Source organism: Anticarsia gemmatalis, chromosome 21, assembly GCF_050436995.1.
Source record: "Anticarsia gemmatalis isolate Benzon Research Colony breed Stoneville strain chromosome 21, ilAntGemm2 primary, whole genome shotgun sequence".
Classification (NCBI taxonomy): Eukaryota; Metazoa; Arthropoda; class Insecta; order Lepidoptera; family Erebidae; genus Anticarsia; species Anticarsia gemmatalis.
The window spans coordinates 9,536,885-9,555,412 of NC_134765.1; the positions used below are offsets into that span (position 1 = coordinate 9,536,885).

An 18,528-nucleotide genomic window follows, 5' to 3' on the forward strand; every position below is an offset into this window, starting at 1 on the left:
TTGGCTCGCACAGGTGTTAATTTATACTTCATTACTCTGAAATTTCAAAAATACTTTGGCTCAGTTTTGTTTTGAAGGTAAAATTTAAAAACTAGGGTCTGGTGTCAGGTGTCTAATATGGCGAGCCAATAAATACTCTAATCATAGTCATATTAATTAATCTTTCGGAGCAACATATAACACAAATAGACTGACCAGTAATTGAACGTAATATTAAGTTACAAACCTAAATGACATCGAGTTGTAAACTAATTAAAAAGTAATTTAACCTGTCTTCACCGCTAATAGTTATTCATTATTCGGTGATAATGGGTGATAAAAATAATTAAGGGCCGATTTAGTACGCACAATATTGGTCTAATGAGAAATGTCGTAGTTGTAAAATGATCACCCATCGAGAATTTGTCTTTAATTGCTTTGTCATGACGTATTATTACGTGGTATTATTTTTAAAAAGACAACTCCCGCACTAAGAATTAATAATAAATTCCTCTTGTGTCACGGGGACTTTTACAAACAAACAACGGACACTAAGCACAACCAGACCCGAAACAATTATTTGTGAATCGCACAAATAATTGCTCCGTGTGGGAATCGAACCCACGACCATGACTGCGCCACGGAGGCAGTCAATCAGTCAAATTCATAATACCTTTATAATACCTTTGGCATTAAGTTCGCCGTTATACAACTTCATTTAAAAAGTTTTAGATGAATAAATAAATAAGTCTGAACTCAAAATCATTTAGTTAAGCTATTTTTCAACAATGAGAGCAAAGCCAAGAGACTTTCATAGCTTTTTATCATTTGATTGGTTAACCTAATGTCAAAGTTGTTCAAGTCACTCGAAAGGCCTTTGACAAGCCGTAACGACTGTTATCGTAATTGACAATAGCCGGTACCGAAAATGTCCGTGCACTACAAAGCAAGGAGACGCACAGCTCTATAGCAATCTATGGCATGCACTAAGCGTTGCTTAACCCACAAATATGACTATGAGCGGTATGTCTATACTAATATTATAAAGCTGAAGAGTTTGTTTGTTTGTTTGAACGCGCTAATCCCAAAAACTACTGGTCCGATTAGAAAAATTATTTCAGTGTTAGATAGCCCACTTATCGAAGAAGGCTATAGGCTATATATCATCACGCTACGACCAATAAGAGCAGAATACCAGTAAAAAATGTTACAAAACGGGGAAAATTTTGACGCATACTCTTATGCGACGCAAGCGAAATTGCTCGGGTCAGCTAGTTTTCTTATAATGGTCTATTTGCTTAACAAATTCTCTTCTCCAGGTGCAAACCTCCGCTTCACGAACCCAACAGAATGTCAGCAAGGAACCCATATGTACACGTCAAACTGCGAAGCCATGACCCCCGAGGCAACCTGCGATGACCCCAACCCTCAACAGCATACGTTCGTGATCTGCAACTTCGCCGCTTGCTACTGTGACCCCCCGACTGTGAGAGACACACAGACACGTGAATGCGTAGCCGTTGATCAGTGTCCTAAGAAACATGGCGTCAATTTTAGAGGAGTGGTTTAAGGCAGTATTTTTTAACATTTTTCAGTCCGGGACCCCTTGAAACTAGCCACACTTTAAGAGATTTTTTTTTATTTTGGGAAAAAAAACAATGAATAAATGCAATACATAAGCTGTTTTTTTTTTTTTAAATGTTTGAATAAATATCAAAAATACTGTACCAATGACAATGTGGAGATCTTTATAATTACTTTAAATATTTGAGATCCTGGTTCAAATAATATATTACTTCATTGACTCATAACACTAATTTGGCTTTTACAAAAATAAAAGAATTTTAACAAAACACAGCGCTTAATTTCGTAACCTATTATTATTTCTGGAAAAAAAAATACTTCGTAATAGCATCCGCCTGTTGTTTTACTTAATAGGAAATGTAATAAAATAAAAATAAATCGGAATGGCTATAGAATTCATACCATTTGTATCGTTGTTGTCATAATAAGGGCAGTAAATGACATATGGTCAATGACACTATTTATTTACTCAGGTAGTTATTTTGTACTTCATACTACCTGTATGGCCTGTAGTATACAGACCCCGAGGGCCCAGGTTCGATTACCGGGTTGGAAAAAGTGCTACTTTCTTTTAATATTAGAATAAGTAATCGCCCGAAGTTTAGTATATACATACCCAATACAAGGTCTAATTCGGATAGAACAAATGTGAGCCGCGTCAAAGCCTTTGGGCGGCTTGGACAATTTTGACACTAGGTTGACCACTAACCACACGATAAAGAAAGAAGTGTAATATTATGAAACTCTGTAGGTAATTAATAGTTAACTACCATTTAGTTGGCCCATGAACCTACTAGTTTTATTCCTAAAACATACCTACATTTTACACCTAGCTTGTTTAAAATCATCATATTAATAAGATGTTATAAACTATTAACAATCAACAATTGTGTTAAACATAATAACTACAATAAAAACTACAGGTAACCTATTATCTACCCATATCTCACTCTAACCTATTTAAATGCACTAAAACAGACAAGGACAAAACATAAATACAAAGCATTTATCAATCAATTATATATAACAATAAACAACATGTTTTGGTATAAAAACAGGGATTTTTGAAAAGGATTATCCAGTCGTTTGCAAAAGTCGATACAATAAAGTCATTTACAAAATATTGAATATATTCAAAATGAAGTTGCTTGTTGTATTGAGTGTTTTGGCTATTGTAGCTTTTGCGAATGCTAAGTCGCCATCTTCGCGTGGCTGTCTATATATTTTGGGCGTTTGTAAGTATATATAACCTATTAATATATTTATATTTCTTTGTAATTTACAGCTAGGTGTGTGCTATAATAGTATTTTTAAAGAGAGCGTCACATCTTTGGCATTCGCTTAACCATTTAATAGACGCTAATCTTCCTTGTTGAAAAAGAGGATCAACTTCTGGAACAGTGACTCGACTGGATTTGGCGAAATCTCCATTAGAGTTCCTTCGAGAGACGTCGACACCTGGTTGACGCCTAAATGTCAAAGCGAGTAGAGTATTTGTACCAAGGATACCAAACTCGGAATCATTTTGTTCGGAAAACTAAGTCTGGTTCAACTATCTGTATAGGCTTTCCGGCGTACAGGAAAAAGATTTTCTGAAGTAAGATCTCTCCTGTACCATACCTGACTGGGGGCTTTCACGTATTCCAGTAGTCAATTATTTGAAATATTGTTTTCTCCCTCAGATGATAGTGATTAACACGTTACGTCGAAGCAGCAATGTACTGAATAGTGACCATCAATTTACTGACGTGCACTAGTTGTACCTCGCAGTCAATCGACCGCAAATTCTTCAAGATCCCCTCTTTGTTCTTTCCGTTCCGAATCTTTTTCCATCTTAAGTATGAAAATCAACAAACAAACCTGCAAAAATGTTCATTAATCTTTTCTATCCAGGTAAACGGGAATGCGAAGAAGGCACCCACGCTTACGGCTCAGCTTGTCCACAACCCACAAAGCCTGAACCCACCTGCGAGGACCCTCACCCCAAGGAGATCAACCCTGGATACTGCGACTATTCCGCTTGCTACTGCGACGCACCTACTGTTAGAGACACCATCAGCGGCAAATGCGTGCTTCTTGAAAACTGCCCTAACCTTAAAGTATTATTATAGATGCGTTAATTTGGACTGCCTCTGTGGCGCAGTGGTTTAGGTCGCCACGCCGATACCACTGCAACGGGAGGTCGTGGGTTCGATTCCCACACGGGACAATTATTTGTGCGATCCACAAATAATTGTTTCGGGTCTGGTTGTGCTTTGTGTCCGTTGTTTGTATGTTTGTAAAAGTCCCCGCGACACAAGAGCAATTCTTAGTGCGGGAGTTGTCTTTTTTTTTTTTTTTTAAATATCTCGGTCCTTTTTCGAACAAGCAGTGATGCAATTTGAGGAAGGGAGATGGAGATATCCCGCTACATATTGTTATGTGGTGTCCTCTTTGCGTGTCAGAGCAGGCTTTTGTTTTTTTATTCAAATAAACCTTTTTACTATTATATTTTGTTTGATTTCAATGCAACTGATATAATATACTTGTTTAACGACAATAAGAGAATAGAAGACAGAAAGTCACAAAACTGTTTTGGGGCTAACAAATAACTATCTATTTGTTTAGCTATTTTGAAATAAAACATAACGCTACATGCACTTTCATTTTGAAAATCGTTCTGAAATTTCAAGTACATTTTTGACATTGTAGAATTAACAATCAATACTAACTGTAACTTGTCTAAATATTCATCTTTTATAGCTAAATAAACTAGTTCATTTACAGTAATTACTTTTTTATAAATGATCTGCGATTACCCTTTTGTTTTGCTCCTGTCTTACTAAGCGCTTTTCTTTAAGGTTTGAAAGAGTTAGTTAAACGATTACGGTTTTGAGATAATTCGTAGGTACTTGTAAGTTTACTGTTAAGTGTTACTTTATAATTACTGATAACACGAAATAAAAATAAATGAATGCGTTTTCCTGTTTCTAATTGTGTATCTTTAATTTCTTTGTTGGTATTATTAAGACTGTCATTAATAACCCATTATAAAACCACATTTTATCTATTACTTATATTAAAACTTTTATCTTAAGAGTCTAGTGCAGAAGTTGACAAGCCCGGCTACAAGGTGCATTCAATATGAGATCACTCATCATTTTTTGTGTTTTATCTTTTATAGTACTATCGCAAGCCAAAATACGTGGCTATCATCAGTGCACACACATAATGAGCATGTGTAAGTATTAAAATTACTTAATAAATATATTAGGTCGGGGATAAAGCCTTTTCGCTTTATAGTATGTATGAACTTGTAATAAAATCTTTTCTCTACACAAAAAAGCTCGATATTTGGGTACCTCACGAGCTCACTGAAAGAAACCTAATAAACACTGTACTCATTTGTGATTCTTGAAGCCAAAAAGATTTTATTACAAGTTCATACATACTATAATGCAAAAAAACTTTTTTCCGGACCTAATATATTTATAAATAACTAGCTACCCTTTGTGGTTTTGAAAATCCTCTCTTAGTGCTCTTTTACAATTACTAAAGAATTTTCATATTAAAATTTCTAAGCTCAGTAGTTTTGACTGTGCGTTTTCCATCAGTCAGTCACTCAGTAACGGAAGAGTTTTATACATACATATATAAGTACTAATCACCAAGTAGAACCACTCAATTACCATGCAATCAGTCGAGAGTTAACTCAATGAAAAAGCTTTGACTTTCCAAAGTTATATGAGACATCATCAGCCTAACCTCTCTTCCATCTATGTTGGAGTTGGCTTCCAGTATTGAGAAGTACTACAGATTTGTCACTTATTCGGCGAAGGACATGATGATGGAAACTTGCATGAGAGTTCTCTAAAAATTGTTAGCGGATGCCATGGAAATTACCGCACGTTTGGTTACCTTAGTCCGGGAGAATGCCGTTTGTCCTTGGTTTTTAAATTGGCTGGATAGATTTGGGGATCCTTTTGCTAGGTAATAGAGTATGCAAATTTCTATGCAACATGTTTTCTGTGGACGGAGTTATAAACTAGCCACATTAAGTTCTTGTTGTGGTATATTTTTGTCTTAATTAACTCAAAGTGAGTTTCCTTGTAGTACATGGTTGGTCTACATGGAAATTTACTTTAAATAATCAAATCGCCAATATTTCATTAGTTAATGCCTTGAGTGGTTTTTGTGATACGTTTTAAATTGCTTTGGTCATCTTTTGGTTTATTAATGTAAATCTCATGTTTTTTATAATAATAATATACATTTGACAGTCTATAGATGTATTAGGATTATAATAATACTTATGTATAACGTCTTAAACTTATAACTTTAAGTTCTAAGTTACAAGCATAAGTTAACAATTAAAGTTTAAGGAAGAAATATGTAGAAGCGGAGAATTTCTCTACAGAAAGCTAGATTTAGCGCTGTTTGGTTTAATCTAGTCCCAGACTTTATAAAAGATAATCTATCTTAGATCCAAAAAAAGGTGATCGCAGTTTCTGAAAACCTTCCTTGAACTTTAAAAGATTTCCACGTACCTGGTGAAGATCTTCTCCCGCAATGAGGGAGCAAGATTTATTCTCTATTCTACTGACAATATTCTTATTAACTTCCAGGTCCAGATGACTGCGAGGCAGGGTCTCACCCCTACGAGATGAAGTGCAACCCGGATAGAACCGGTTCAATGCTGCCTGAACCTACCTGCGATGATCCCTACCCTGAACATGTGCTCTCCTTACCTTATTGCAGTTTGTCTTACTGTTACTGCGATTCACCGACAGTTAGAGATATTGAAAGCGGGAGATGCGTTCATTTGGAAGATTGTCCGAGCAAATAAAATTGAAATTACTTCTTATTTGTTTATTTTATACAACCGATTTCTCATAATGCTTCATCTATAGGAACATATAAACATATTGTATTGTTAAAAGTATTAGAAATGAGTATCACTGGTTGAGCTTAAAGGAAAACACTTGCATGTTTGAGAGCTTTTAACATAGTTCTTGAAGGAATGCAAAGTCCCCAACCCGTTCTTGCCCAGCGTTGTGGACTCAGACTAAACTAAACTTAGTCCGGAAGAAGAACCAATACCTACGAACATGGCAACTGTTTTGGAAAACATATTGCAAGGTGATGGAGTGTGTCTCTATGCATGACATTTCCCGTGGACTGTCAAGACTCAAAGTCTAACCCCTCCCTCATTACTGGAGGTGACCCTTACCCAGCAGTGGGACAGTGATGGTTATCCTCATTTATTTACATTACTAAAAGCTATATTCGATGTGTAGATTGCAAAAACGTGACTTGCATTTTGGATATATTTTTTACATGTCAATTTTTAAGGTCACCATAATATAGTAGTTTTGAAAATACAATTTATTTTTTTATAATTTTGATTTTGAGATGATTGCATTGTAAATGACTTTGTTATGATGCATTTCTGTTGTGTAATTAATAAATATCAATTAACAAAAAAATGTAGTTTTTCCTGTTATTAAAATTGTTATGATTAAAAATGCAGTCTTAAAAAATGCACTACCCTCGTAAATAAAAAAGAACTTAAATAATTGCTACCAAAGTTTATCAACTTAATATCTTTACCTATGTTTATCTCCACAGTCTATACTTAATATACATAATAATATGTAAAAAGAAAATCAACAATGAAGTTTTATTGTTGTCATACACGCTTCGGTCTACCAAGTAGACCGAATCTTGAGGAGCAATAGACCTTTGCATTGTCCAGTTTTCCGAACATCAGGACAAACGGTCAACCGGCGCAGGTAATTTTGGTAGCTTGCAGGTAATGAGCTTAATGCCATATACCGGCTGCGATACCAAGTCCAGGGCTACCAACACGAAGAAACAAAACCTTCGTGATCAAGGGTCGTATACACTGTCACCCAGTCAAAAAGGCATTAAGTATGTTCAATTTTGTTTACTTTACATAAGGATGGTTCATGGCAACAGCATTTTAATCGCAAACGAATAGATCAGTAAAGTAAATTAATATTACTTTTTTACTTTGAGACTAGACTATTAAAAAACAACCGTACTTTTGAGAAACTGAGATCATATTCGAATATAGAAAAATCTTGTTCAAATTCCAAATATTATGTAAACATTGGTTAGTATAAATGCTACCTACTAGATGGCCAGCCAGTATGGTGTAAATTTTCGTATAAAGCAGTCAAATTCAAAAGGTGGCAAAATGATGAAGTATTTAGGAGTTTTGTTTATTTTTATTTTGGTTGGATTATCGTTAGCGAAACCTCATGATCGAGGTTGTGTTCATGCTTTTGGGAAATGTAAGTACCTAGTTTATATTCTGGATATAAATATAACATTAATATCTGTATATTAGATGTATATTTTGGCTCACACTATAAGACGTATAATGGATCCAAGCATGACTTAGCAGATTTCATTAACGGTCAAGTTTGTTTTATGTCATAAGTACCTATGTCATTTATTGTATGTATGTAATGTATTTTAGCACATACAACGTCTGGAAAGAGTCGAACTCAGTACCTCTTAAACAAATTCGAGGTATTATTTAATGTCAAACACTATTAAAATAGATGGGGACAAATCTTAGGCACATATACGACTATAGAAATTTTTAATAAAAGTCACAGATGGTAGGAAATACACCTTATATTTCGTAAAATCCTTGTTTTTGTAAATTTTAGCTGGATGATAGATAATATCTTATAGAGAAAGACATACCTACGTTAAAAAAATGCCTACTTAATAATTTTTTTAAGTTGTTTTTTTAATACACAGGCGCTGACTTGCGCCCATAATTTAGTTACCAACAGGTTATTGGAAATGCTCTTGACTACAAATTGACAACATACTACTACAATCATCTTATGACAAATAAATACATTTTACACATAGCTACAGTATAATTAAGGAAATATTTATCTTCTTCGTGATGTGAATGTCCTTGATCATGAACAAGTTTGTTATTATCCTTATATCATTACTGATCATAACTATATGATCATCGATTAAGATAACAGATGATTGGATTTTAATTCTAAATAAGATGATTTTATTTAAATATAATTAAGTAGATGCGACACGCCACGAAAGTGGGCCTAAGATGAAGAAGACAGAGAAATAGGGAAGACACGCGATGAAAGTGTTTTGTAATCGGTCTAAGATACGGGTTAAGGAGACATGATTTTATTGACTATGCCATAATTTTGATTTCTTTTCTTTTATTCCATGTGTAATGTTTGGTAGTCAACTTAAGACCAAGGCAATCATTCTAATTCACAACACCCAGAACTATGACTTAACGTGCTTTTCAAAGTAAGTATAGAGTCGAAAAAATTCATATTGTTTAACCTTGAAGTTCAGCATTTACTAACCGCAAGAAGAGCCTAAGAAACATCTTTTAATGAACTTTTTTTTAAATAACATTTTGAAGAAATGTTATCTTTTTCGAAATTAAAAACTTAACAAGTAAACAAGATGAATAGGACATCAGACGCAACTCAAGATCCAACGTATTTTTTTACCTGCGGCTAACTTGTTCTAAATTCCTTTTCCCCAGGTTACCAAGACTGTCCAGAAGGCACCCACTCCTACACCCCAAACTACTCCAGCCCCTGGCACTGGGAGCCTACCTGCAAGGAGCCGAACCCTCAAGTCCAGACGTCCAGCCAGATATTCGACTATTCCGCGTGTTATTGTGACCCACCGACCGTGAGAGATCAGACGACAGATACTTGTGTGCCTCTGGACAAATGCCCGAAAATGAAGAAAGCTTAGAAAAAGAGTCTTTTGAAATGAAAATGTGGATTGATGTTAGTGATGTTTGATTGAAATAATAAAAATCTTTTGGTTCGGTTTTGTGCTGTTTGTCTTTTTGAAACAATTTCGTCCGATATTGAATAAGGGAAGATAGTATCTACTATACAAATGTATAATGGATCAGTAGTTATATGATCAGACGTGGTTTGCTCGTCTTTTCGTCAGTAATTATAATTAGGCGTCTATTGAATAGAGTGGTTATCTTTTTTAATTAGAATCTAAAGGAAGTTATTTCTTCCTTTTCCTGATGTTACCTTTTCTTTATCTGAAGTAAAGGTAATGTCAGTATTGTCCGTCCACATAATATTTTTTTTAAAGACTAGCTTAAACAGGAACGACGTAAGTTTACAAACTGCATTTTCATTCTTTCACTTTAAACTAAATCTATCAAGAAAACTATCACCTAAATTTATTTAAGCGGCAACTCATACGTATTATTATCATTTCATCTTTCACACAATCCATCCATTTAACCGAAACTATTACAAAATCTATGAAGGCATTTCTCTATTTCCTGCTACAAAGTGAAACATCACCATTCAGGATTAAATTCTAATCACTAAGCTATATGTAAAGCGCAGAATATAGGTTAAGAGTGTATTAGTATTTAGATACATGTTCGATATCTATTTGAGTGATGAATGGGCTTTTGAATGCTATTTGGGTCATATGGCTTGTTTTGCTATTGAAGAGCAAACTAATCCGTGTGATGCGACGGCTTCTATGAGTGGTCACCTCAGTGCTACTACTGCGCGAAGGTGTCATGGCTTCCATTTTTATTCAGAACAATGGCTTGTATAATTCGCTTATTAGTACATTGAAAAAAATATTTACGGTAGGGTTTTTTCAGTTTTTTTTATGTGTTAAAGATGCAGCTGTCGCTGTTTCACTGTTATATCGAGTGTAATCCGTGCCGAAACGTCAAGCAAAACTTATAGTAATAACTTAATCGCGCTAATCCCGGGATAAATATTAGTTACGTAAATCGGCGGTTAGTAGAAAAGGTAATCACTATCGTTTGACGATAGTAATGACTAGTAAACCTACAAAATAAATAAATTACGTACATATATGAATTAAAAAATATACTTACTTAACTCAAAGTATATAAAATCGCGGCTATTTGGAACCCAAAGCAAAAATACAGGAGCAACAGAACCCCGACTTCATTATCTGATATCGCCATGTTACTTCAATCAGCGGCGCATTACCATAAATTAACCAATTAACATTCAACGTAAAGGTGTTTCTGATACGCAACAATGTATCGTGTGATTTACTGCTAATGTTCAGTACATGCGCGCACTGTATGTATTACAATGAGACTTGAACTAATGACATGCATTAACCCCCGGTTTTTGAGGTACATTTAGCGGTAGTTTATCTATTCAATAGCGTTAAAACTCATATAAAGAAACGCCATTGAATAGATAAACTACCGCTAAATGTGCTCAGAAACCAGGGGTTAATGATTCAGTTTTAATGACGAAAACCTAGTATGTCAAAGTGCCTGCTTTTTGTCGACATGAGACGCAAATAGGTAAATCATAAGTTCCAAACCGGAGCTGCTGGAGGTTTTCTGAACTGGTGACGCGTGAATCAGGACGACAGAGGATAATGAACAGCTTATATAATAGATACTGTGTTGTATTTCACAAAACGTCAACCACTAGACGTATTTTTTTATGTTTCGCATCGCGTTCTTCACTATATTTTCTTTGTTTCAACTCAATCCATCGCACTTGTATCGCCTTTCGTAATAAGTGTAAAGGAAGTATTTCGGTTTGCCTTCGCCACACCACGCTTCTAAACATTACGTCTGACATGATTTTGTGAGTAAGTAGATTGCTTCATTTTGTTAATACTTACATATATACTTACAGTAAGCTTTGTCTACACACGGCTGTGTTATTTATGATAAAACTCATAATCTAAATCACGCCCAAGACACACATTTGTGACTTTAAAGCGCGTAACTTGATGTAACAACAAAGTTGAAATATTTATGCGCTAAAGTATTTTTCTTGCGAATTAAAACAGTTCTTTTTGATGACACTTTCTGCAAAACTACTCGTGGACCATACGCGTTCTTCTTAAATTCATATTTTTGTTGCTTATAGGTAAGACTTTCGGATAACCGGCATTTTTTGGAGAAAAGGTGAGTTATGTGGTGCTGCCACTAAAAAAACACTCTGTTCACCTTCTTTGGACATACTTAGTTACTTAAATTATAACTTGGGAAGTCCCGGTAGATATTTTATTGGCACACAAATAATTTTTAATCTGGACTGATACATATGTTTAAATTGAGACGCGATATTATGTATTTACCTCAATCTGTATGTCTCTTCTCTTCTTGTTTCCCCGAGTAATCTTTCCGAATCCGGGGTGTATCTCATATCTATACGTCTGACTACACCTTCGGAAATAACAGGCATGATAACAAGATAAGTATGTTAATCTTTCCATACAGATCATCAAAGACTCCAAACATTTCGAAACGATCAGAAATTGCATAAGTATCTTATTTCGTATACCCGAAGTAAATAATAAGCGTGGAATTCACTCACAGTATCCACTCAAAGTTAGCCAACACTCAAAAGACAAATACTCTCAACAACTTTTATTCCGACTTTGAGTGAACAATTCTCCATTAAAATTATTAAACTGTGACAAAGGGACATCTATATCTACTTTATTACAAAACTCAAAGGAAGGGATTAATAATGATCTGTGAAAATGTCAATTGTATGCAAGTAATATCGGAAGTTGGGTACAGATGGCGTTAGCGAAGTCTATGGTAAAGTTCTTCAAACAAATGAACATAAATACCAGTTACATACATGAGAAGAACACAATAATTACTTTCCACATTTTGTAGTTAACAGGCGTGAGATAATACTTTTGCTTATTATAACCATCTAAGCAAATTGTTAATTATTGTTAATTACAGCTGTTCAGGTTAGTTCTTGTAAAAACAGAAAGGTTCAGTTTTCGAGAAGAAAAACCCTAGTTTAAAATAATAAGAAGAAACAAATATGAGTTTCTTACGTTTCATACTAGTATCTTTGCAAGACTTTATTACAAAATAACCTAGGCCCAAATTTTATCTCAATCTACTTCAACTATTTTCTAGTGATGAAGTAGATAAGAACGAACCATAACATTTACAATCACTACATAATTTACATATTATGATATAAAGTCCCATTGTCACGTCACAAACTCAAAAACTTTTATACAGATACTGATGCTGTTTTTACCAAAGAGTAGAGCAATTCCTAGTGTATGTTACTTTTCAAACAGGACGAAGCTGGGGCGGATTGCCAGTATTCAAGAAGAGTATGTAGATACTATCAGTGCAAATATCAATATCAACCAAACATTCATCGTTAACGTACTCATAAACATCGTATTTATCTTCTACATATTACATGAGTTCAACGCCCTCTTCCGCGAACTCATCGATTAGTTACTTCGAAAATCTATACTAATATTATAAAGCTGAAGAATTTGTTTGTTTGTTTGAACCTTAATCTTAGGAACTACTGGTCCGATTTGAAAAATTCTTTCAGTGTTAGATAACTCATTTATCGAGGAAGGCTATAGGCTATATATCATCACGCTACGACTAATAGGAGCAGAGTACCAGTAAAAAATGTAACAAAAACGGGGAAAATTTTCACCCATTCTATGTGGCGCAGAGAAACTGCGCGGGTCAGCTAGTCTATACTAATATTATAAAGCTAAAGAGTTTGTTTGTTTGTTTGTTTGAACGCGCTAATCTTAGGAACTTCTGGTCCGATTTGAAAAATTCTTTCAGTCTTAGATAACCCATTTATCGAGGACGGCTATAGGCTATATATCATCACGCTACGACTAATAAGAGCAGAGTACCAGTAAAAATGTTACAGAAACGTTGAAAATTACGACCCATTCTCTCTTACGTGACACAAGCGAAGTTGCGCGGGTCAGCTAGTTACTACTAACTTTCAAAATATAAACAGAGTAAGATCACCCGAGGCATTGTCAGTTTCCAAACAACGAATTAATAAAGACCCTGAACAATTTGAGTGACAGGCACTACGCTTTATTAAAACTCACTGTCACCCATCAAATGTCGTGAAGAAATAATTTTGCCACCTTTATTTCTGTCATGCTGTCAACAGAGATCTGTTTCGTGTTTTATTAAACGCCACAATCTGAATATTGGGGACGTTTATCATATTTTTTTGTTTGTCCGGTTTTAAAAATGACAATTCTTGGATATTGGGGTTTGCTGTGACTAGACTTTTGTATTATAAAGGTCAAAAGTAGAATCAGTTCCATCAATAAAGACTTAATGTAAGTTTGCAATTACATACATAAAATCACGCCCTTTCTCCATAGGACTCGGCAGATAACAAGAAATCGGTTATATACAGTCTTTAAATTGATATAGGGAATCTTTGTATACAAAGCAATACCTAATATTTTTTTCTATTGTTAGTTTAGGTACCTAAATAGAATATGGAAAGTGTACAGTTTATTTGAAATTTAAGACTCGATATAATGGTTGCCACTTGCCTTCAGAAGACAATCTTTAGATTTCAGCTCCTGTTATAAATAGACAACCTCTCCTGAAACTGTAGAGGTTCTATAGACTGCTCCCATAAATGCGTTGAAACATGAAGACTGTGCACTTGACGCATCGATTAATCGTATATATCGTAATATAATCGAAAATTTCACATGAAAATGTTGAATGCTGGCATAAGTTAAGGATTTTCGAGATCAAATTTCAGACATTTGCACATGGCATTGGACCAGCAGTTTTTATAGAAATCTATGTTACATTCCGTCGATATAACTTCATCTACTTTACACTTCAATACAAAAAAATCGTTGAACAAAAACATCGGCGCTTCGTGACGTAACTTCGTTTAAATAAAATGCACTTAGAATCATTCCCAACCCTCTCTCACAATACAGTTCGACTCTTCAGTTATTACGCTAAATCGTGAACGTTCAAAGGTAAGATTTCGTATAGGAACGTATCGTGGAGTATCTGAAAACAATTGAATGAGCCCGTGTAGAGATCACGCTTCGAAACGCATTGAATAACACTTACTATTTGTTCTCGAATCAAAACAATTTTGGCGTGTGAAGTGCGATGATATTATTTTAACACATTTTATGTTTTGTAGACCAGTTTTAATTATAGAGCCGTGAGTAAAAAATCTGATAAAAGATACCCAGCATGTAAAATAACATGTAAATCTAAACAACCTCAGGTTTTCTTGATAGTATTTGTAACAGCCTATCAGCGCATATTCAGTTGTGTTGAAAGTCCACTTTATATTTTTTTTCTCTTTAAAACACTTCTAGGACCTGTTAGAGTTATAAAGAGGCTTATTAAACAATATAGGAACGACTTAACTTAAGATTTAAATTTCAAGTCAGGGATTTTTTTCCATTTATAAGTCGATTACCATTCTGATCGTCGTGCGTTCGAGTAGTTCTACAATGTTCCAAGTAGGATCGAGTAACATTAGTAGTGTCTCTCACTTGTTTATCACGTCTCAGCATTGATTATCACGCGGCTTCGATACCTGGCGACTGGCGACGATTTAATCGCGTCAAACGATTTATTTTGCTGAACAAACACTTTGTATTTACTTAGTCAACTGTTTATGTATGTGTACTTAAGGGTTATATAGGTATACGTTTATAAGGTCACATTTATAGGTTTAAGTAACATTTTCTAGGTCCATTATATTCATAATATTACGCCTGTTGAACCTGAAAGTTTAGGCAGAGATATATAAAATACACCCACATTTTGGCAATAACAATGATAGTCCCAGGAAATTTGGGGCGAACCTATTGCCAGTTACCGGGCACGTTACCAAACGCTTCTATTTAGAGATGTTCGTAGATACATGAAACAAGACCCATAGTACTTTTGCCCAAAAAGGGAATCGAACACGAGACCTCATGATCAGCAGTCAGTTACACTACTGTCCGCTCCATAGACCAAAAAACACAGCTTGGTAGGATCCTAATAAATCTTTGCTTCATTCACATCCATACATCTTGTCATACAGGGGGGCTATCACGTATCTCAGTTGAAAACTATTTGAAAGCTACTATGATTTTCATTGTTTTCTCCCTTAGATTATAGTGATTAACACGTAACGTTAAAGCAGCAATGTACTTAAAAGTGACCATCAAATTAACGTACATTAGTTGTCCACGGAGATACGTGATACGTCTTCTGGACCTCTGGTTACGAGTACTACGCACTAAACTATTTACTAATATGAAAAATTATTTCCTATACTAAGAAGAATAGGTACTTCAGATCAAATTGTCCAGTTGAAGTGGTTTGGCGATTGTCTGACGGGAAATTCTTAGAAGTAGCTCGAGGTCTCACTGTAGATTTCAATTGGCTCATTGCATTGTTGAGTCCTTCCTTTTTGATGTGAAATAATGGATGTCTCCATGCGAAAAATCCCTTCAGCCGTTTAGGAAACCTAAGTTTGGAAACTGGTTTCCTAAAAGTATTTTTTTATACTTATACGTAACTGGTTTCTTAAAAGGATTTTTTAATACTTATAGGTAACTGGTTTCCTAAAAGGATTTTTTAATACAATGATTTTGTTACAGTGGCCTTTGAAAAGGCTGCTATGAAAGCAATACGTCAAGTTTACTCAGGAATTAAAATTAAAGGATGCTATTTCCATTATAATCGATGCTTAATCAGAAAGAGTAAAATCCTGAAAATATCAACCCCTGCCAAGAAACGCCATGTTTCACGGTGCCACGAAATTTCATAGAAAGTGGTACGTGATGAAAAAGTCCCCTTCTGGTGAGGATATAAAGAAATTCAATACATATTTTTAAAAAAGAATGGTTAAACAATAGTGTCATTATCAAAACTTGTTGCTGTAGTAAGGAACAGGTCAGGACAACGAACAATTTGGAAGGCTGGCAAGAAAAATGTTACAGTTGCCAATTTACTAGAAATTTTGGTTAAGGAAACTAAAGTTACTAATATTTTTAAAAATAACTGCAAAAGAATGAAAGGTTACCTAGAAATAGATAATGAAATTGATAACGCAATAAATGACCTGAACAATGGAGTAATAACTGCGGGGCACTGTATTGAAATTATTTCACCTTACGCATTTTTGTTTTAATTAACTAAGGAAATTGTTTTTATTAAATCTTAAGAAGAGTTGTATTTATGTTTTAGGAGTTTATTTATTTGATTAAATAACCACATAAATGGTACAATTACGGTTTTAATTAATTACAACAAAAGCCAAAATAATCAAGGCCGGTAAACATTTCTACTGAAATGTGGTTAGTAGTTTCGTATAGGTGGCTATTAACATAAGCATAGTACTTCTAGGAAACTAGTTACCCATAAGTATTAAAAAATCCTTTTAAGAAACCAGTTACGTATAAGTATAAAAAAATACTTTTAGGAAACCAGTTTCCAAACTTAGGTTTCCTAAACGGCTGAAGGGCGAAAAATTGGTAAAATGTTATACGTTATTTGAAAATTTGATTCTTGATTTTATAGGAATAGTATTTACTAGCGGCTTGCCTAGTTTTGCTTAGCTTACACCAAGTTTACTATAAGAAATTAAACTCTTAAATCTTCCTCGTGAATCTTTTGGATAAAAACTATTCTGTAGATATTGAGTTCATCTCGAACAGATGGACAGACGCGGCAAGAGGACTTTATTTTATAATCAAAACAATAAGTAGTGATCTGAAGTCACTTTTGGAACACAAAGATTTCTTGGGGAATCAAATCCACGACCCTAACGTGCAGTGGTGACCATATTAATCACGACACCACTAAAAACCTCGATAATTTTGGACGTAAATATAGGTAGTTACAGACAGACAGACCCAAAACCTAGTACAACATACTAGCTTCGAACCCTTAAGTTAGAGAGCCCATAAAAATGTTATATCCACTGACTAAACGCTCCCTAGCTGGACAGTTTAAGCTAAACTGTTACAGCGATCATATAAACCTTTGTACAGAAGATAGTAAACGTTTATAACCCCTCAAGGATTAATAACGGTTTAAAATATTCAAATCATAAAGTTTAAGTTGAAAATTTTGTATTTTGATTAATTTGCAGAAATATGTACTTACGTATCGTAATTTTTATGTGAGTCTCTCTTGGGAGAATGTTTAAAAATGCGCTGGGTACTCTCAATAAAAGTTGACGTGTGTTGGACTATAAAACCAGCTAAAAGTGAGTTTATTTCATACAGACAGAAGTGTCCAATATTCCTAGGCTTGGTGGAGGCTTCTTTGGTAGAAAATACCAATTTTCATCCCGAAATTCAACATCCCACGATCCACGAACGTATTTTTAAGCAACCAGATAAAATTATAAGTCAGGATTCAAAAACATGGTAACAAACACGACAGAGTCTTTTAAAATTAATTGAAGTTGCCTTCCTTTATAAGTTACCAACCTAATATTGACTTTCTTTAATTACTTCAAATAATTCGAAATTCAGGCATGTTAGCCGAAAAGATGCAAAAATCCAGGCACATAGAAGGCCTAATCACGGCATATCATGTAAAAAATGTGACGTAACAAAGATCTAACCCTTCAATACAATATTATTCTAATATTTTTTTCTCTAAGCTAAACAGAAAAGATATAAGTAACAATAAATAATGCAGCGTACCTTTGTCCCAACTCCACGTGGCGGGGGTCATCTCCAGCCTTACTTTATATAAGTTATTGTCAAGTTTATTGAATCCTGACCCCTTTGAGGTCCCACGACCGGCTACTGCTCGTAAAACTCATGGTTAATGGCTTGTTGATCAAATCTTGACTTTTGTTTGTATTATCTGTAAGGATTATTGGAAACATACTTGCGTAGTAGGTAAAGAAGGTTATTTTTATTAGAAGTATCTATGTAAAAACTAGGTTTGCGTATAGCGGGTGTGTAAATTTATGACTTTCAAATACCTACGTTGTATGAGAGTAACGAAACATAACAAAAAAACCGAAATAAAGGATTTCTTGAATATGAATTTACTATATTTTAGAGTTCAGGTATGTAAAAATTATGAATCTATGTAATTATTTTATTTTTGTCTACAATATTTTTTTTAATGATTTGTTT

The 18,528-nt window shown here is 34.5% G+C and overlaps 2 protein-coding genes and 1 long non-coding RNA gene across 3 annotated transcripts; all 3 read left to right on the forward strand.

Annotated features, from left to right (window-relative positions):
* The first annotated feature begins 2,641 nt into the window (after nucleotides 1–2,641).
* LOC142982198 (uncharacterized) lies at nucleotides 2,642–4,051 on the forward strand. The gene is made up of 2 exons (XM_076128593.1): nucleotides 2,642–2,798; nucleotides 3,457–4,051. The coding sequence occupies exons 1-2, from the start codon at nucleotides 2,702–2,704 to the stop codon at nucleotides 3,672–3,674; spliced, it is 315 nt and encodes a 104-aa protein (XP_075984708.1). The 5' UTR covers nucleotides 2,642–2,701; the 3' UTR covers nucleotides 3,675–4,051.
* A 592-nt stretch (nucleotides 4,052–4,643) lies between these two features.
* LOC142982331 (uncharacterized) lies at nucleotides 4,644–6,406 on the forward strand. Its single transcript, XR_012959980.1, has 2 exons — nucleotides 4,644–4,783; nucleotides 6,168–6,406. It is a non-coding gene; the product is annotated as an uncharacterized LOC142982331 (long non-coding RNA).
* A 1,312-nt stretch (nucleotides 6,407–7,718) lies between these two features.
* On the forward strand, nucleotides 7,719–9,415 carry LOC142982294 (uncharacterized). Its single transcript, XM_076128719.1, has 2 exons — nucleotides 7,719–7,859; nucleotides 9,119–9,415. Exons 1-2 carry the CDS (start codon nucleotides 7,763–7,765, stop codon nucleotides 9,334–9,336), a joined length of 315 nt encoding a protein of 104 aa, XP_075984834.1. The 5' UTR covers nucleotides 7,719–7,762; the 3' UTR covers nucleotides 9,337–9,415.
* The last annotated feature ends 9,113 nt before the right edge of the window (nucleotides 9,416–18,528 follow it).